The sequence below is a fragment of the Oncorhynchus mykiss genome, chromosome Y (genome assembly GCF_013265735.2).
Source record: "Oncorhynchus mykiss isolate Arlee chromosome Y, USDA_OmykA_1.1, whole genome shotgun sequence".
In the NCBI taxonomy this organism is placed as follows: Eukaryota; Metazoa; Chordata; class Actinopteri; order Salmoniformes; family Salmonidae; genus Oncorhynchus; species Oncorhynchus mykiss.
The window spans coordinates 23,945,518-23,966,621 of record NC_048593.1 but is presented as its reverse complement, the minus strand read 5'-3'; the positions used below and the strand labels follow the sequence as shown (position 1 = coordinate 23,966,621).

At 44.8% G+C, this 21,104-nt stretch overlaps 1 protein-coding gene across 5 annotated transcripts in view; it reads right to left on the bottom strand.

The window, feature by feature from the left end:
• Window positions 1-21,104, bottom strand: part of LOC110509842 (MCC regulator of WNT signaling pathway) — a 151,656-nt gene that overhangs the window by 69,156 nt on the left and 61,396 nt on the right. For all 5 annotated transcript variants that reach the window (XM_036967260.1, XM_036967258.1, XM_036967259.1 and 2 more), the window contains 3 exons: window positions 8,861-9,003; window positions 6,741-6,883; window positions 103-266 (listed from right to left, as the gene is read on the bottom strand). In XM_036967260.1, coding sequence (XP_036823155.1) covers window positions 103-266; window positions 6,741-6,883; window positions 8,861-9,003 — 450 coding nt within the window. The remainder of the gene's footprint in view (window positions 1-102; window positions 267-6,740; window positions 6,884-8,860; window positions 9,004-21,104) is intronic.

Sequence of the window (21,104 nt, the reverse complement as noted above, 5' to 3'; positions counted from 1 at the left end):
TCCTTCACGCTTTCCTACCAATTAATTGTGTTTATATGGAAGGAAAAGGATTTCCTAAAACGAGTCTCAGTATTTGCCTCTAGTCATTTTCTGGTGTCTTACCTTGATGGCAAGGTCACAGTGTTGGCTGGCGGTGGTCAGCTGCTCTATCTGGCGGTCCACCTCGGCCACAGACAGGCTGCATGTGCTCTTCTTCCTCCCACACAGCACGCTCTCCAACCCTGTCAGAACCCGCTGCAGCTCTGAGTTCAGGTCACTGCAGTTGTCTACAGGGAGAAAGCACAGGTCCGGCTCAGACTGGTCTAGGAACATATTCATGTTTTAAAGCCTAATGTAATGTAATGTCAGGCAAACGGAGTTCAGGCCACTGCAGTACAGGGAAGAAGTCCAGAGTCAAACGGATCTGGAACCAGATTAATTCATTCTAGTGTGCAGGATGCTGGTCAAAATAGTAGGACTACAGCCAGATACACTGATCTAGGAACAAATAATCAAACCTCAATGTGGCTAGAACAACACAGCTACTCTAGTCTGCATGAGCAAGGTGACCTTGGAGCATAGTGTTGATGTTTTGTGTGCTAGGGCCATACTGATAACCAGCCATGTACTAAATGCTAACGGTTAAACTGAGTGCCTGGATTAACTGGGTGACGCTGCTGCTGGCATGCTGCAGGCTAGTAACGCACTCATTAAACCGCATCACACACACATCTGCTGTTTAGAGAGAACATAACACACACCACAACTATTTGAGAGAAAGACAATGATACAAGAAGGACAATTATTTTTCATATTATATGATAATATTGAAATTCAGTACATTTAAACACAGAGACCTACAGATAACACCTGTGGAAATCAAACCCACAACCCTGGGCTGCAAGGCAAGCAGCAAGCTCCAACCAACATGTAGGACTGTCCCCGAACAGATTTTTTTTTAAATCTTGGTCGACCAGGGGTCGTCTGTTCTTTCGACCATCGATTGGTCAACATATTTTAACGTGTATTTTTCCATATATAGACACACCCTACAGTATGTGTTTTCATCAAATCAACCATAAAACACACACGTGACAAGAGCGAGCTGGACCACAATTGTTTGATTGTGCTGGCCGGCCTCCTCCTGCTGCAGCGACCACCACAGAACATCAACAGTGTTTATAGTGTTGTCTCTCTCTCCTTCCTGCTGCAGCGACCAACACAGAACATCAACAGTGTTTATAGTGTTGTCTCTCTCTCCTTCCTGCTGCAGCGACCACCACAGAACATCAACAGTGTTTATAGTGTTGTCTCTCTCTCCTTCCTGCTGCAGCGACCACCACAGAACATCAACCGTGTTTATTACGTTGTCCGCGTTGCTGAAGCTGTAACATAATTACAGCCATTTCTGACTGAAAAGTTCTGTTACCGAAATCCCTCATTTATTTAGGAAAAACATTTCCTATTGCCTCAACCCCGGCTCTTTTTACGTGACACGTATGCATCGCATAGACGTGACCAACAGGGCCTGACCTATAGCAGATCATAATCACGTCAATAAACTGTTAGAACAAACTCTGAACACCATAACACGTGACAGCAAAAATGGATGCAGACATGACAAATAAACTCTAAACTGGGGAATGTTTGGTTGCTCAGGAGGTAAAAGGGGAAGTCAGGTGTGGAAAACATTTTACTAGTTGTGGAAAGTACTGGAGTTCAAGAAAAATAAAGTAAGGAGTGAGCCCTGCGTGCATATTATGTGTGCCAAACAGGTGCTGTTAGATTACAATATAATTTGAATAAATTATAAGCGCACCAGAGAGTCTGTTGTAAATTTCCACAGGTCTAATGTCCATTGCTCATGTTTCTTGGCCCAAGCAAGTATCTTAGCAATTAGACCATGAAGGCCTGATTCACGCAGTCTCCTCTGAACAGTTGATGTTGAGATGTGCTTGTTACTTGAACTCAGTGAAGCATTTATTTGGGCTGCAATTTCTGAGGCTGGTAACTCTAATGAACTTATCCTCTGCAGCAGAGGTAACTCTGGGTCTTCCATTCCTGTGGCGGTCCTCATGAGAGCCAGTTTCATCATAGCGCTTGATGGTTTTTGCGACTGCACTTGAAGCAACTTTCAAAGTTATTGACATGTTCAGTATTGACTAACCTTTATGTCTTAAAGTAATGATGGACTGTCGTTTCTCTTTGCTTATTTGAGCTGTTCTTGCCATAATATGGATATGGTCTTTTACCAAATAGGGCTATCTTCTGTATACCACCCCTACCTTCTCACAACACAACTGACTGGCTCAAACGCATTAAGAAGGAAAGAAATTCCACAAATTAACTTTTAAGAAGGCACAGAAGGTTAATTGAAATGCATTCCAGGTGACTACCTCATGAAGCTGGTTGAGAGAATGCCAAGTGTGCAAAGCTGTCATCAAGGCAAAGGGTGGCTACTTTGAAGAATCTCAAATTACTTCATGATTACTACATGATTCCCGTATGTGTTATTTCATAGTTTTGAGGTCTTCATTATTATTCTACAATGTAGAAAATAGTAAAAAAAATTAAGAAAAACCCTTGAATGAGTAGGTGTCCTAAAACTTTTGACCAGCAGTGCATATTTTCTAACATTTCTAAAAACCTGTTTTTTCTTTGTCATTATGTGTTGATTTGTATTTGTATTTATTTATTATGGATCCTGTGGTCTAGAAAAATTAAGGCAGTTTTATGCGATTAAAAAAAAAATACAATACATTCACAGATTTCACAACACACTGTGTGCCCTCAAGCCCCTACTCCACCACTACCACATATCTACAGTACAAAATCCATGTGTACGTGTGTGTAGTGCGTATGTTATCGTGTGTGTGTGTGTATGCATGTGTCTGTGCCTATGTTTGTTGCTTCACAGTCCCTGCTGTTCCATAAGGTGTATTTTTAAATCTAATTTTACTCCTTGCATCAGTTACTTGATGTGGAATAGAGTTCCATGTAGTTATAGCTCTATGTAGTACTGTGCGCTTCCCATTGTCTGTTCTGGACCTGGAGACTGTGAAGAGACCTTGTGGCTTGTTTTGGGGGGCATTCATGGGTGTCCGAGCTGTGTGCCACTAGTTCAAACAGACAGCACGGTGCATTCAACATCTTAATACCTCTCATAAATACAAGTAGTAATAAAATCAATCTCTCCTCCACTTTGAGCCAGGAGAGATTGACATGCATATTGGCTCTTTATGTACATCCAAGGGTCAGCCGTGCTGCCCTGTTCTGAGCCAATTGCAATTTTCCTAAGTCCGTTTTTGTGGCACCCGACCACACAACGGAACAGTAGTCCAGGTGCGACAAAACTAGGGCCAGTAGGACCTGCCTTGTTGATGTTTAGTTAGAGTGCTACTTTATTATGGACAGACTTCTATCTCCTATCTTAACTACTGTGGTATCAAAATGTTTTGACAATGACAGTTTACAATCCAGGGTTACTCCAAGCAGTTATATCACCTCAACTTGCTCAATTTCCACATGATTTATTCTAAGATTTAGTTGAGGTTTAAGGTTTAGTGAATGATTTGTCCCAAATACAATGATTGTAGTTAATTTTTTTTATTTTGGACTAACTTATTCCTTGCCACCCACTCTGAAACAAATTGCAACTCTTTGTTAAGTGTTGCAGTCATTTCAGTCGCTGTAGTAGCTGACATGTATAGTGTTGAGTCATCCGCATAGATACACTGGCTTTACTCAAAGTCAGTGTCATGTCATTAGTAAAGATCTAAAAAAGTAAGGGGCCTAGACAGTTGCCCTGGGGAATTCCTGATTCTACCTGGATTATGTTGGAGTGGCTTCCATTAAAGAACACCCTCTGTGTTCTGTCAGACAGGTAACTCTTTATCCACAATATAGCAGGGGGTGTTAAGCCATAACAAATACGTTTTTCGAGCAGCAGACTATGACCGATAATGTCAAAAGCTGCACTAAAGTCTAACAGAACAGCCCCCCCCCCCAATATTTTTTATCATCAATTCCTCTCAGCCAATCAGTCATTTGTGTAAGTGCTGTACTTGTTGAATGTCCTTCCCTATAAGCATGCTGAAAATATGTTGTCAATTTGTTTACTGTAAAATAGCCTTGTATCTGGTCAAACACCATTTTTTCTAAAAGTTTACTAAGGGTTGGTAACAGGCTGGTTGGTCGGCTATTTGAGCCAGTCATGACTGTTGGTTCCCTCCATATCAAGTCAAAGTTTATTTGTCACATACGCCGAATACAACCTTACAGTGAAATGCTTACTTACAAGCCCTAACCAACAGTGCAATTTTAAGTAAAAAATAGGTCAACAATAGATAAGTAAAGAAAGAAAAAATACAGTAAAATGACAATGGCTGTATACAGGTGGTACAGGTACAGAGTCAATGTGCGAGGGCACCAGTTAGTCGGGCTAATTGAGGTAATATGTACATGTAGGTATAATTAAAGTGACTATGCATACATGATAAACAGAGTAGCAGCAGCGTAAAAGAGGTGTTGGGGGCACACACCTTCTAGTAGGCTTAGACTGAAGATATGGCAAATAAGAGTGGCAATATCATCTGCTATTATCCTCAGTCATTTTCCATTGTCAGACCCCTGTGGCTTGTCATTGTTGATAGACAACAACAAATTATTTACAGAATTCAAAATTACAATGCTTGTCTTTCATAATTTGGTCAGATATACTTGGATGTGTAGTGTCAGCGTTTGTTGCTGGCATGTCATGCCTAAATTTGCTAATCTTGCCAAAAAGAAAATCATTAGAAGGTAGTTGGCAATATCAGTTGGTTTTGTGATGAATGAGCCATCTGATTCAACAAATGGAGCTCAGTTTGCCTTTTTTCACAAAATTTAATTTAAGGTGCTCCAAAGTTTTTTTTCATTTATCTTTGTTTCATAGTGTAGTTTCTTCTTCTTTTTATTCAGTTTAGTCACATCATTTCTCAACTTGCAATACGTTTGCCAATCGGTTGTGCAGCCAGACTTATTTGCCATTCCTTTTCCCTCATCCCTCAACCATACCATTTTTCATTTTCTCATTAATCCACAGGGATATAACAGTTTTTACAGTCATTTCCTTAAATGGGTGCATGATTATTAGTAACTGGAATAAGCAATTTCATAAATGCATCAAGTGCCAAGTCTGTTGTTTGCTCCTCATTACACAACACGGACCAACAAACATTCTTTACATCAACAACATATGAATCACTACAAAACTTATTGTATGACCTCTTTTACACTATATTAGGCCCAGCCTTCAGAACATTGGTTTTCCTAGATACTACATTGTGATCATCACATCCGATGATATTTATTTATTTTTTTAAATGTTTATTTTTATTTTTAGAATAAGGCTGTACCGTAACAAATGTGGAAAAAGTCGAAGGGGTCTGAAAACTTTCCGACTGCACTGTACAATTTCAGTAGCCTTAGAGTGACGGACTGTGCCATCCCCACTGCCTCCACAATGGATCAGTTCACTCAGGCAGGCGCCAATCAGACAGGTGTCTTGTACCCCATGATTGAAGCATTTTGTTTTGCTACTGCCCAACTAAAGAAATCTTGGTCGACCAACAGCCTATCAGTAAACAATCAACCAGTCGACTAAATGGGGTCAGCCCTAAAAGGCATGTACCACTTTCAAAGCTTCAGTTCCCTATTCACTGTGTCATCTTCATATCTCCAGAAGGAATCAAATTGGCTCATCAGAAATTAATTTAAATGAGCATATAAATAAAAGCCCTGCAAAGCATCCAATACCCCCATGCCGATGGTGAGCACCTGCTGCCATACTGCATCCACAATGATGATGATGAGGATTATTAGTATCTTCCCAGACCTAGACAAACATAGCCTGGGTACATTGTGTGGAATATGGAAATGTGGAGAGCGACTTAGATGTTTTCCCATATCTCCCCCCTTCTCCTACCGCTGGAGGGGCAAAGTAAATGCTGGTTTTGCCAACAATTCGAAAGTAATTAGTGCTGTGCGAACGAACGTGATGATTAACAAAACTTAATCCTTGTGTGTGTGTGTGTGTGTGTGTGTGTCGGCTACAGCTAGAGACAAAGACCTGTAATGAATGAAAAATATGTTTTTCTTCTCTCTCTCTCTGCTCAACGTTGAGAATAAGGAAGAAGAGAAACCAATGAAGCTCTTTACCATTGACAAGTGATTGCTGGGTGCACTCAGCACCATTGATAGAGGGGAGAATAAATAACGTCTCGAAGGAACTGCTGCACGGACTCTGCTGAATCAATTTTCCATTGTGGGAGTGTGCATGCGAGCACAAATGCGCACACACAGTCACATACACACACGCACATAACTGCTCCTCATTCGATCTCCGCTAGAAGCCGATAATTGTGTATTGGGTGCCATCAACCCTATAGCAGTTGGTTGGCAACAGGCCATCCATCAAGGGAGGATATGCACAGATACTGTAGGTCACAGAGTACAACTATGGGCACAGATAGGTAACAGTCTCTCCATGGGAGAGATGATTCATATGAACCACTGATCGAAGCAGTTATTAGTGAAACAGAAAAGCGAAGATTAGCCTGAGGGCATAAACACATTCATTCTACTGATGGAGTGGAGCAAACTCCAGCTTGGTTGTGAATGTGTCCACTAAACCATAGAGCGAGGGTATTCAGAGCAAGTCAAACTCATTTATAAGAGTTGTATGTGGGTTTACAGTCAAGCACTGCAGTGTCCTTTCTTACCCATGTTGGCGGTCGCCAGGGTGGAGTGGTTTTCAGCCAGTGACACGGAGGCAACGTCCTGGTCGAGGCTGCGTCCGTCCTCGTTGACCTCGTGCTGGCTGTGGCTGAGCTCCGAACGCAGCTCCGAAAACTCATCCTCCTCCCTGAGGGGCAGAGGGTCACTGAGTTATGTCGGCGTTAAGGCAAAGTGATATGCCACTAGCCTTGTTGACAGATGTGTTTGTGGTTTGATAACACTAATTTCCTGGCATGATGGCAAACAGACGAGTCAGCTAAAGCATAAAACTGATTTGGCAACCAGGCGGGTGTGACAATTCCCTGCGAACTTTGTTTTTTACTTCAATGTTGTTGTCATGACCACACACACACACACACACACACACACAACCAGATGATGGTGTATAGAATTGATCAGTGGGAATGAGAAATCATTTTGTTTTGTAGGGCATCAGCTATTTATCTTAAAATAGAAACAGTAAGTGTGTAGATGTACCATCATGCCAATCTTAAGCCTTGAGTATAGTTAACATGGTTAATTTCTGGAAAAACGACCTGAGAAAACCTACAGTATAATAGGTCCTTTGATTCAAGCCCTCTGAGATCCAGCCTATATACCGTAAGTTTAGCATCCGTTGGCTGTATTTTGCCATTTTACAGGTTATTTCATGTGATTAGATATGACTTATTAAACATGGAAATCTATGCCTTTCATATAAAGCGGTGGCGAGAATTTGTCCTTTTCAAATATGCACACTTTCCACATGAATATGCAAGCTGATTAACTCTATACAGCACGTAAACACACACGTGTTTGTGTATTCGTGCTTCAGATGAGAACCCTCTGCAATTAAGCAATAGTGACGTCCCAGTCTGAACTTCTCAGGCATAAGTATTTAAATATATGCACAAGCATGAAGATCATGTGTAGTTTTAATGAGAGGAAAGCTCCCGGTGTGACCAACCTGCAGGAGAAATGTCAGATCTAAGAAGTGCAGTGTTTACACGTCTGTGAGACTGAGCACATCGGATGATCTATTAGATGAAGCACGGACACCCCACACCTATGTTGATACCACTTGTCCTCCCTTGCACGACGGCTAGATACATTTATCGAGGAACATTCCTAGATCCGAATGAAAGCAGCACACATTTCCACATTTTGAATGAATGTTGATTCTTGTGCCTGTGTCTCGGACACTGTATTTTGTCTGCCACACATGCCTGGAGTTGCATTGGAATAATGTATTCTATCCAAACTCTATCCAATAGGTCTATGTATGTAATACAGAAATAAACAATATTGGTGAAAGTAGTACTGCAGTAAACAACGTCACTGCTGCTACCAAACACTAAAATGTAACATCTTGCCTGTAGCTCTGAATTATAGGGTCGTTTGGTTGCATTTCATTGGTTTGACACAATCTTTCGATTGCACGTCTGTGAATTAAATAGCCGGGCAATAAATACACATCACATAGTTCTCACAAGGTTGACAAATAGAAAGTACTGACTCACACTGTTATGTGCTGTTCTGACAACATGAAGCAAGATACACTGATTTGGCATGGCACCGTTTATGCAAACATAAACACACACAAACAGAGAATGAAAGAAAACAGATTAAAAAAATTCCTCTTCTCCAAAATTCCTAAGAATCTATTACCTAATAAAAAAAACAGGGTAACACTGTATTTGAGCATCTACAGATGGCCTAACAGTAACTATCTATTAACCTTTACCCTAGCCTTAACCCTTACACTAACCCTTATTCTAAACCTGTAAAGCATCTACAGATGGACAATCCGGACTATCCAAATAAAGTGTGACCAAAACCAGTATGCATTTTGGAAATGGAGGAATTTTGGGGGGCTGCCATTCTTGAGTTCATTCTAATGAGTTGTTTGGTTAATGGTCCTGCTTAGCACTCAACCCAATGCCTATTTGGGAGTTTATTTCCGGTGCACATCAGTGTGTTAAGCACCGGTGGAGAGGGCTGGAGAGGCCACTTGAGCTAGGAAAACAAACACTTACAAGGCCTCTGACGCAAATGCTCCGATTTTGATTTCACTACAATAAGTAAACAACGTCTGTGTGTGCGTGCGTGTGTGTGTGCCACCCACCTGATGGTAGTGCCTTGTAGCAGGTCTATCTTCTTGTTGAGCTCAGCGATGATGCTGTGTAGCTCTGTGATCCTCTCCTCGTATCGTAGGGTGGTCCGCTCCTGAACGTCCTCATGCTCCCGCATCAGATAGGACTGCTCACACTGACAAAACACACATTATAAATATGTTATGACTCAATCCAAGACCATGTTATCCCACTGAGCTAAAACCTTAATATCCAAACGACATCTTATTCTGTTATTTGCACATTTTTTAAAGGCGATTCTCTGTTGGTTTGCAAGGTTGGTTGTCTCTCGCACACACACACACACACACACACTGTGTGTGAGGTCTAAGGGCTTTTCTGGGGAGTGTCTACATGGAGCCCAGAGGTTGGGAGAGAGAAATGTATGAGCTTTCCCCTCAGCTATATTACAAGTGGAGGATGAGAAGAGGTGAGTGAGTTAGAGTGAGAAAGAGAGATCAGGCTTGAGCGCGTGTGTGTTATACTGCGCTTCCTGGAATGACCTCCGCAGATTGGTATGTTTTTCTGGCCTGTGTCAGCGGTTGAACATGAAAATTAAACAAAGCCAGACAAAGAGGGGTCTGCCTAGTGCTTTACACAATGGAACATTAATCAAGCTCTAACATTCCTGCAAACTATCTCCTACAACTACTATGGACTTATTCACAATGGTTTAGCGTTTTGACAATCATTTCTGTGTTTATGAATACAGAAATCTCCCAAGTGGGGCTCCCGAGTGGCGCAGCGGTCTAAGGCACTGCATGTCAGTGCTAGAGGCGTCACTACAGACCCTGGTTCGATTCCAGGCTGTATCACAACCGGCTGTGATTGGGCGCACAATTGGCCCAGCATCGTCCGGTTAGGGTTTGCCCGAGGTAGGCCGTCATTGTAAATAAGAATTTGTTCTTAACTGACTTGCCTAGTTAAATAAAGGTTAATAAATCCTCTAGTGACTCCCCATCCCGCATGCGGGAGCGTAATCATCGCCTGACACTAATTAGCATAACGCAATGGACATAAAAATTCCTAGTAAATATTCCTATTCATGAAAATCACAAATGAAATATTGTTACGGTGCGTGAATGAGGACCCAAAAGCGAATTAACTTAAACAGAGCTTCTTTAATTACCAAACATAGGTAGGCTCAGACGGACCGGCAGATTCCGACAGGACAAGACAAGGTTACAGCAAACATGACGACAGTCTGGTTCAGGCATGAAACACAACAAACAAGAATCCGACAAGGACAGGAGCAGAAACAGAGAGAGATATAGGGACCTAATCAGAGGGAAAAAGGGAACAGGTGGGAAAAGGGGTGACGAGGTGGTTAGGAGGAGACAAGGCACAGCTGGGGGAAAGAGGGGGAGAAAAGGTAACCTAACAACGACCAGCAGAGGGAGACAGGGTGAAGGGAAAGGACAGAGACAAGACACAACATGACAGTACATGACAGTACCCCCCCACTCACCGAGCGCCTCCTGGCGCACTCGAGGAGGAAACCTGGCGGCAACGGAGGAAATCCTCGATCAGCGCACGGTCCAGCACGTCCCGAGAGGGAACCCAACTCCTCTCCTCAGGACCGTACCCCTCCCAATCTACGAGGTACTGGTGACCACGGCCCCGAGGACGCATGTCCAAAATTCTACGGACCCTGTAGATGGGTGCGCCCTCGACAAGGATGGGGGGGGGGGGGGAAGACGAGCGGGGGCGCGAAGGACGGGCTTGATGCAGGAGACATGGAAGACCGGGTGGACGCGACGAAGGTATCGCGGAAGAAGAAGTCGAACTGCGACAGGATTAATGACCCGAGAAATACGGAACGGACCAATGAACCGCGGGGTCAACTTGCGAGAAGCCGTCTTAAGGGGAAGGTTCTGAGTGGAGAGCCAAACTCTCTGACCGCGACAATATCTAGGACTCTTAGTTCTACGCTTATTAGCAGCCCTCACAGTCTGCGTCCTATAACGGCAAAGTGCAGACCTGACCCTCTTCCAGGTGCGCTCGCAACGTTGGACAAAAGCCTGAGCGGAGGGGACGCTGGACTCGGCGAACTGAGATGAGAACAGCGGAGGCTGGTACCCGAGGCTACTCTGAAAAGGAGATAGCCCGGTCGCAGACGAAGGAAGCGAGTTGTGGGCGTATTCTGCCCAGGGGAGCTGTTCTGACCAAGACGCAGGGTTGCGAAAAGAAAGACTGCGTAAGATGCGACCAATAGTCTGATTGGCCCGTTCTGCTTGACCGTTAGACTGGGGGTGAAAGCCGGAAGAGAGACTGACGGAAGCCCCAATCAAACGGCAAAACTCCCTCCAAAATTGAGACGTGAATTGCGGACCTCTGTCCGAAACGACGTCTGACGGAAGGCCATGAATTCTGAAAACATTCTCGATGATGATTTGTGCCGTCTCTTTAGCAGAAGGAAGCTTAGCAAGGGGAATGAAATGAGCCGCCTTAGAGAACCTATCGACAACCGTAAGAATAACAGTCTTCCCCGCTGACGAAGGCAGTCCGGTGACAAAATCTAAGGCGATGTGAGACCACGGTCGAGAGGGAATAGGAAGCGGCCTGAGACGGCCGGCAGGAGGAGAGTTACCGGACTTAGTCTGCGCGCAGACCGAACAAGCAGCCACGAAACGACGCGTGTCATGCTCCCGGGTGGGCCACCAAAAACGCTGGCGAATGGAAGCAAGCGTACCCCGAACGCCAGGGTGGCCGGCTAACTTGGCAGAGTGAGCCCACTGAAGAACGGCCAGACGAGTAGGAACGGGAACGAAAAGAAGGTTCCTAGGACAAGCGCGCGGCGACGGAGTGTGAGTGAGCGCTTGCTTTACCTGCCTCTCAATTCCCCAGACAGTCAACCCGACAACACGCCCCTCAGGGAGAATCCCCTCGGGGTCAGTGGAGGCTACTGAAGAACTGAAGAGACGAGACAAAGCATCAGGCTTGGTGTTCTTAGAGCCCGGACGATAAGAAATCACGAACTCGAAACGAGCGAAAAACAGCGCCCAACGCGCCTGACGCGCATTAAGTCGTTTGGCAGAACGGATGTACTCAAGGTTCCTATGGTCAGTCCAAACGACAAAAGGAACGGTCGCCCCTTCCAACCACTGTCGCCATTCGCCTAGGGCTAACCGGATGGCGAGCAGTTCGCGGTTACCCACATCATAGTTACGTTCCGACAGCGACAGGCGATGAGAAAAATACGCGCATGGGTGGACCTTGTCGTCAGAGAGGGAGCGCTGAGAAAGAATGGCTCCCACGCCCACCTCTGACGCGTCAACCTCGACAACGAACTGTCTAGAGACGTCAGGTGTAACAAGGATAGGAGCGGATGTAAAACGATTCTTGAGGAGATCAAAAGCTCCCTGGGCGGAAACGGACCACTTAAAGCACGTCTTGACAGAAGTAAGGGCTGTGAGAGGAGCTGCCACCTGACCGAAATTACGGATGAAACGACGATAGAAGTTCGCGAAGCCGAGAAAGCGCTGCAGCTCGACGCGTGACTTAGGGACGGGCCAATCAATGACAGCTTGGACCTTAGCGGGATCCATCTTAATGCCTTCAGCGGAAATAACAGAACCGAGAAATGTGACGGAGGAGGCATGAAAAGTGCACTTCTCAGCCTTCACAAAAAGACAATTCTCTAAAAGGCGCTGGAGGACACGTCGAACGTGCTGAACATGAATCTGGAGTGACGGTGAAAAAATCAGGATATCGTCAAGGTAAACGAAAACAAAGATGTTCAGCATGTCTCTCAGGACATCATTGACTAATGCCTGAAAGACAGCTGGAGCGTTAGCGAGGCCGAAAGGAAGAACCCGGTATTCAAAGTGCCCTAACGGAGTGTTAAACGCCGTCTTCCACTCGTCCCTCTCCCTGATGCGCACGAGATGGTAAGCGTTACGAAGGTCCAACTTAGTGAAAAACCTGGCTCCCTGCAGGATCTCGAAGGCTGAAGACATAAGAGGAAGCGGATAACGATTCTTCACTGTTATGTCATTCAGCCCTCGATAATCTATGCAGGGGCGCAGAGACCCGTCCTTCTTCTTGACAAAAAAAAACCCCGCTCCGGCGGGAGAGGAGGAGGGGACTATGGTACCGGCGTCAAGAGCTACAGACAAATAATCTTCGAGAGCCTTACGTTCGGGAGCCGACAGAGAGTATAGTCTACCACGGGGGGGGGGGGTGGTTCCCGGAAGGAGATCAATACTACAATCATACGACCGGTGTGGAGGAAGAGAGGTGGCCCTGGACCGACTGAACACCGTGCGCAGATCGTGATATTCCTCCGGCACCCCTGTCAAATCACCAGGCTCCTCCTGTGAAGAAGAGACAGAGGAAACAGGAGGGATAGCAGACATTAAACATTTCACATGACAAGAGACGTTCCAGGAGAGGATAGAATTACTAGACCAATTAATGGAAGGATTATGACAAACTAGCCAGGGATGGCCCAAAACAACAGGTGTAAAAGGTGAACGAAAAATTAAAAAATAAATGGTTTCACTATGATTACCAGAAACAGTGAGGGTTAAAGGTAGCGTCTCACGCTGAATCCTGGGGAGAGGACTACCATCCAGGGCGAACAAGGCCGTGGGCTCCTTTAACTGTCTGAGAGGAATGTCATGTTCCCGAGCCCAGGTCTCGTCCATAAAACAGCCCTCCGCCCCAGAGTCTATTAAGGCACTGCAGGAAGCTGACGAACCGGTCCAGCGTAGATGGACCGACAAGGTAGTGCAGGATCTTGAAGGAGAGACAGGAGTAGTAGCGCTCACCAGTAGCCCTCCGCTTACTGATGAGCTCTGGCCTTTTACTGGACATGAAGTGACAAAATGACCAGCGGAACCGCAATAGAGACAGAGGCGGTTGGTGATTCTCCGTTCCCTCTCCTTAGTCGAGATGCGGATACCTCCCAGCTGCATGGGCTCAGCACCCGAGCCGGCAGAGGAAGATGGTAGTGATGCGGAGAGGGGGGCAACGGAGAACGCGAGCTCCTTTCCACGAGCTCGGTGACGAAGATCAACCCGTCGCTCAATGCGAATAGCGAGTTCAATCAAGGAATCCACGCTGGAAGGAACCTCCCGGGAGAGAATCTCATCCTTTACCTCTGCGCGGAGACCCTCCAGAAAACGAGCGAGCAAAGCCGGCTCGTTCCAGCCACTGGAGGCAGCAAGAGTGCGAAACTCAATAGAGTAGTCTGTTATGGATCGATTACCTTGACATAGGGAAGACAGGGCCCTGGAAGCCTCCTCCCCAAAAACAGATCGATCAAAAACCCGTATCATCTCCTCCTTAAAGTCCTGATACTGGTTAGTACACTCAGCCCTTGCCTCCCAGATTGCCGTGCCCCACTCACGAGCCCGTCCAATAAGGAGAGATATGACGTAGGCGACACGAGCAGTGCTCCTGGAGAAAGTGTAGGGCTGGAGAGAAAACACAATATCACACTGGGTGAGGAACGAGCGGCATTCAGTGGGCTCCCCAGAGTAACACGGCGGGTTATTGATTCTGGGCTCCGGAGATTCGAAAGCCCTGGAAGTGGCCGGTGGATCGAGGCGGAGATGGTGAACCTGTTCTGTGAGGTTGGAGACTTGGGTGGCCAGGGTCTCAACGGCATGTCGAGCAGCAGACAATTCCTGCTCGTGTCTGCCTAGCATCGCTCCCTGGATCCCGACGGCTGAGTGGAGAGGATCCGAAGTCGCTGGGTCCATTCTTGGTCGGATTCTTCTGTTACGGTGCGTGAATGAGGACCCAAAAGCGAATTAACTTAAACAGAGCTTCTTTAATTACCAAACATAGGTAGGCTCAGACGGACCGGCAGATTCCGACAGGACAAGACAAGGTTACAGCAAACATGACGACAGTCTGGTTCAGGCATGAAACACAACAAACAAGAATCCGACAAGGACAGGAGCAGAAACAGAGAGAGATATAGGGACCTAATCAGAGGGAAAAAGGGAACAGGTGGGAAAAGGGGTGACGAGGTGGTTAGGAGGAGACAAGGCACAGCTGGGGGAAAGAGGGGGAGAAAAGGTAACCTAACAACGACCAGCAGAGGGAGACAGGGTGAAGGGAAAGGACAGAGACAAGACACAACATGACAGTACATGACAAATATATTGAGACACAGCTTAGCCTTTTGTTAATCACCTTGTCATCTCAGATTTTCAAAATATGCTTTATAGCCAAAGTTAGACAAGCATTTGTGTAAGTTTATCGATAGCCTAGCATAGCATTTTGTCCAGCTAGCAGCAGGTAACTTGGTCACGGAAATCAGAAAAGCAATCAAATTAAATCGTTTACCTTTGATGAGCTTCGGATGTTTTCACTCAACGAGACTCCCAGTTAGATAGCAAATGTTCCTTTTTTCCAAAAATATTATTTTTGTAGGCGAAATAGCTCTGTTTGTTCTTCACGTTTGGCTGAGAAATCGCCCGGAAATTGCAGTCACGAAAACGGCGAAAAATATTCAAAATTAGCGCCATAATATGGACAGAAACATGGCAAACTTTGTTTATAATCAATCCTCAAGGTGTTTTTCAAATATCTATTCGATAATATATCCATCGGGACAATTCGTTTTTCAGTAGGACCGATTGGAGTAATGGCTACCTCTGTATTTTACGCAAGAATTTATCTGGGAGCATCAGGTGACCACTTGTGCAATGTAGCCGCTTACGGGTATTCTTCAACATAAATGCGTAAAACTACGTCACAATGCTGTAGACACCTTCGGGGATACAGAGAAAGAGTAATCTGGTTGATAGCCCATTCACTGCTCAATAGGGACGCATTAGAACGCAGCGCTTTCAAAACATGAGGCACTTCCGGTTTGGATTTTTCTCAGGCTTTCGCCTGCAACATCAGTTAGGTTATACTCACAGACAATATTTTTACAGTTTTGGAAACTTTAGAGTGTTTTCTATCCTAAGCTGTCAATTATATGCATATTCTAGCATCTTGTCCTGACAAAATATCCCATTTACTACGGGAACGTTTTTTTCTTCAAAAATGAAAATACTGCCCCCTAGTCACAACAGGTTTTAAATAAATAAAACATTACTTTTCTTTTTATCACACTGCCAAATGAATGTGACAAATATCATAGAATTGCATGATGTTGATAGAAAAAGCATAAAACTCTTGTCATGCAGAACATTGAGTCGTGTGGAATATAGCTGGGACGATACAATTTAAATTATCGCAGGCATTTTACTGACATCGTTCATTACGACATGTAGCCTATAGTAGAGAAATGTGAAGTGAATTGAAATTAAATAAGTTTGCTAATATGGGTGATTGTTAATGGGACAACTGATGAGTACAACCATCCAACAAGTAGTAGTAGTAGTAGTTTAAAGGTGTCATGGCCTGACCATAGAGAGCCCTCATGGTTCTCTATGGTGTTTTAGGTCAGGGCGTGACTAGGGGGGTTTCTAGGTATTATATTTCTATGTTGGTGTGTGTGTATGGTTCCCAATTGGAGGCAGCTGATGATCGTTGCCTCTAATTGGGGATCATACTTAGTGTGTCCTTTTTCCCACCTGCGATGTGGGATATTGTTTTGTTTGAGTGACAATGTGCGCTACGTATTTCACGATCGTTATATCTGTGTTGTTTTGGAAGTGTCACTATCATTAAATTGTGGAACTCTACTCACGCTGCGCCTTGGTCTAATTATTCATACGACGGTCGTGACAAAAGGATCATTTAAAAACCTACGGTGCACATTGTTATAAACGTATTGTTCTATTTGTCATTATGCCATAAATTCAGACAATATATTGCGATATGGATTTTTATCCATATCGCCCAGCTTTAGTGTAGAATCTTTCTATATGCGACCTTCTAAACATTACGCCCCATTGAAAAAGTCTAAGACCCATGTTTCTGAGAGTAGGATTCAAAGGTCAATAGGTCAAAAGTCAGAAGCTTGGGGAGTCAGGGGTGTACTTCATCCTAAACAAAAAGTCAGGAGTCAGGAGTCCTCCAGTTGAGTCAGGAGTCCTCCAGTTAAATGGCCAGCAGTGGCAATTAAAATAGCTGAGTGGCTTTAGCTCCCTACCCCATGGAGAGCTGCAGGGACAAAGAGCAGCTTCCACTCAGCCATTATCAGGTCACGCAGTATGACGCGTGTCACCAACTGTCATAACACCCGTCCACTGATGCCCAGAGGCACAACAGTCTCTGATAGGAAATGACATGTGGTTTATGGCCAGGGCCAAAACATATTTTGAGAGCAGTTTGGCTCTGACCTTCATAGGCTGTTTTCAATCAAGATCTCAGCGATCACTGCCTCATTGCCTGCATCCGTAATGGGTCTGCGACCAAACGACCACCCCTCATCACTGTCAAACGCTCCCTGAAACACTTCTGCGAGCAGGCCTTTCTAATCGACCTGGCCGGGGTACCCTGGAATGACATTGACCTCATCCCGTCAGTAGAGGATGCCTGGCTATTCTTTAAAAGTGCCTTCCTCACCATCTTAAACAAGCATGCCCCTCTCAAAAAATGAAGAACTAGGAATAGATATAGTCCTTGGTTCACTCCAGACCGGTCTGCCCTTGACCAGCAAAAAAACATCCTGTGGCGTTCTGCATTAGCATCGAATAGTCCCCGTGATATGCAACTTTTCAGGGAAGTCAGGAACAAATATACACAGGCAGTTAGAAAAGCTAAGACAAGCTTTTTCAAACAGAAATTTGCATCCTGTAGTACTAACTCAAAAAAGTTCTGGGACACTGTAAAGTCCATGGAGAATAAGAACACCTCCTCCCAGCTGCCCACTGCACTGAAGCTAGGAAACACTGTCACCACCGATAAATCCACTATAATTGAGAATTTCAATAAGCATTTCTCTACGGCTGGCAATATTTTCCACATGGCTACCCCTACCCCGGTCAACTGCCCGGCACCCTCCACAGCAACCCGCAGAAGCCCCCACCATTTCTCCTTTACCCAAATCCAGATAGCTGATGTTCTGAAAGAGCTGCAAAATCTGGACTCCTACAAATCAGCCGGGCTAGACAATCTGGACCCTTTCTTTCTAAAATGATCTGCCGAAATTGTTGCAACCCCTATTACTAGCCTGTTCAACCTCTCTTCCGTATCGTCTGAGTTTCCCAAAGATTGGAAAGCTGCCACAGTCATCCCCCTCTTCAAAGGGGGTGACACTCTAGACCCAAACTGCTACAGACCTATATCTATCCTACCCTGTCTTTCTAAGGTCTTTGAAAGCCAAGTTAACAAAGAGATTACTGACCATTTCGAATCCCACCATACCTTCTCCGCTATGCAATCTGGCTTCAGAGCTGGTCATGGGTGCACCTCACCCACGCTCAAGGTTCTAAACGACATCATAACCGCCATCGATAAGAGACATTACTGTGCAGCCGTATTCATCGACCTGGCCTAGGCTTTCGACTCTGTCAATCACAACATTCTTATTGGCAGACTCGACAGCCTTGGTTTCTCAAAGAATTGCCTCGCCAGGTTTACTCTGATAGAGTTCAGTGTGTCAAATCGGAGGACCTGTTGTCCGGACCTCTGGCAGTCTCTATGGGGGTGCCACAGGGTTCAATTCTTGGACCGACTCTCTTTTCTGTATACATCAATGATGTTGCTCTTGCTGCTGGTGATTCTCTGATCCACCTCTACGCAGACGACACCATTCTGTATACTTCTGGCCCCTCCTTGGACACTGTGTTAACTCACCTCCAGATGAGCTTCAATGCCATACAACTCTCCTTCCGTGGCCTCCAACTGCTCTTAAACGCAAGTAAAACTAAATGCATACAATTCAACCGATCACTGCCCGCACCTGCTCGCCCATCCAGCATCGCTACTCTAGACGGCTCTGACTTAGAACACGTGGACAACTACAAATACTGGGTGTCTGGTTAGACTGTAAACTCTCATTCCAGACTCACATTAAGCATCTCCAATCCCAAATTAAATCTAGAATCGGCTCCCTATATCGCAACAAAGCATCCTTTACTCATGCTGCCAAACATACCCTCGTAAAACTGACCATTCTACCGATCCTCGACTTTGATGATGTCATCTATAAAATAGCATCCAACACTCTACTCAACAAACTGGATGCAGTCTATCACAGTGCCATCCGTTTCGTCACCAAAGCCCCATACACTACCCACCATTGCGACCTGTACGTTCTCGTTGGTTGGCCCTCGCTTCATACTCGTCGCCAAACCCACTGGCTACAGGTTATCTACAAGTCTCTGCTAGGTAAAGCCCCGCCTTATCTCAGCTCACTCGTAGCACGCGCTCCAGCAGGTATCTCCAGCAGGTATAGCTCACTGGTCACCCCCAAAGCCAATTCCTCCTTTGGTCGTCTTTCCTTCCAGTTCTCTGCTGCCCATGACTGGAACGAATTGCAAAAATCTCTGAAGCTGGAGACTCACATCTCCCTCACTAGCTTTAAGCACCAGCTGTCAGAGCAGCTTACAGATTACTGAACCTGTACATAACCCATCTGTAAACAGCCCATCTATCTACCTACCTCATCCCCATACTGGTATTTATTGATTTATTTTGCTCCTTTGCACCCCAGTATCTCTACCTGCACATTCACCTTCTGCCGATCTACCATTCCAGTGTTTAATTGCTATATTGTAATTACTTCGCCACCATGGCCTATTTATTTCCTTAACTTACCTCATTTGCACTCACTGTATATATACTTTTTGTTTTCTTTTGTTCTACTGTATTATTGACTGTATGTTTTGTTTATTCCATGTGTAACTCTGTGTTGTTGTTTGTGTCGAATTGCTACGCTTTATATTGGCCAGGTCGCAGTTGCAAATGAGAACTTGTTCTCAACTAGCCTACCCGGTTAAATAAAGGTGAAATAAAAATTTAAAAAAATAAAAATAGGCAAGAACTTCTACAAGGGCCAATGGCTTGGTCTGTCTGTCCTCAATCAGAAGTACATTGTGAGGTGAAAAGCCCACCAAAAGTCTAAAATTATTTTTGTGAGTGGGGAGTTCTGAACAAAAGGTCACCCCAATACAACAGTCAAATAAAAAATAATCCACTTCAGGAAAACATGCTCTTTTGGAGCCAAACATCCTCCTTAGACTTCTAGGCACCACATATCATGGGCATAAACTTGTTTAACTGAAATGTCCTGCATATTTACGACTTTTTATTTTAGACCAATGAGAGGGTTCAAATGTCAAGAGTGTCAAGAATGTCAGTACTTTGTCTGAGTTAGGACCTGACAGGCATCATTGACTTGTGTAGATCCTGACTTATAAGGATTCCAGTCATTACTCTCTATGCAGACACTAACATAATGAGATGTGTAGATAGTTTGTATCATAAAAAAACACACTGGAAAGTGGAAATGGGAGCCAAATGTTTCAATTCTCTGCCAGTGCTGATATAGGCCTAGTGCTATCTGTAGAATCTTGGTATGATGACATCACTATCTAATCGATCAGTCTCTCTACAACTACCAATGTCAGGTTTCATTCTATTCACTCCTCTCCAAACACAATGGCATCCAGTGCAAGTACAGTTCAAGCTACTTCTTTATTTTCTTTAACTCATGGCCTATCCCTCTTTATCTAAATCCATCGGAGCAGGTGGGAAACCGACAAACCAAATAGCTTCTAGCATCAATATTTAACACAAATTACAGTAACAGATTGCCTTTTGTTCAAAAACATCACCACGAGGAAAATACCCAGTCGATGTAGGTGCCAACAAAAGTATTCCACAGCTCTTTGAACCAGTGCTGTGTCTGTTTGCAGGGTTCCAGGGAGACACGCAGTGGTGGCTCACGGAGAGAGACTGAGTCTAACAGCCTGAGGGAGATGCTTCAGAAGGCCATGTCTGAATAAACAGCTTCTTAATTCCCCAGGCATTTATAGAACAGGTACTCACACAATCTGTCTCGCTATTACACTCATTCCATTAGATAAAAAAACGTTAGCACACCCATTCATTCTGTCCACACACACACACACACACACACACACACACACACACACACACACACACACACACACACACACACACACACACACACACAGAGAGAGAGGTAGAGCCCAAAACTCCCTCCTAGGAGAGTGCCAGTGTCAATCACTGGGACTGGGAAAACTACAAAGCAGATCGAAGCTAAGCAGTTGGCATGGTTACTGAGGCTTCCTGGTTCCAGTGACATATGGGGAGTGTTGTTTCATGCCAAATCAATTTCCTCATTATTTAAAAAGC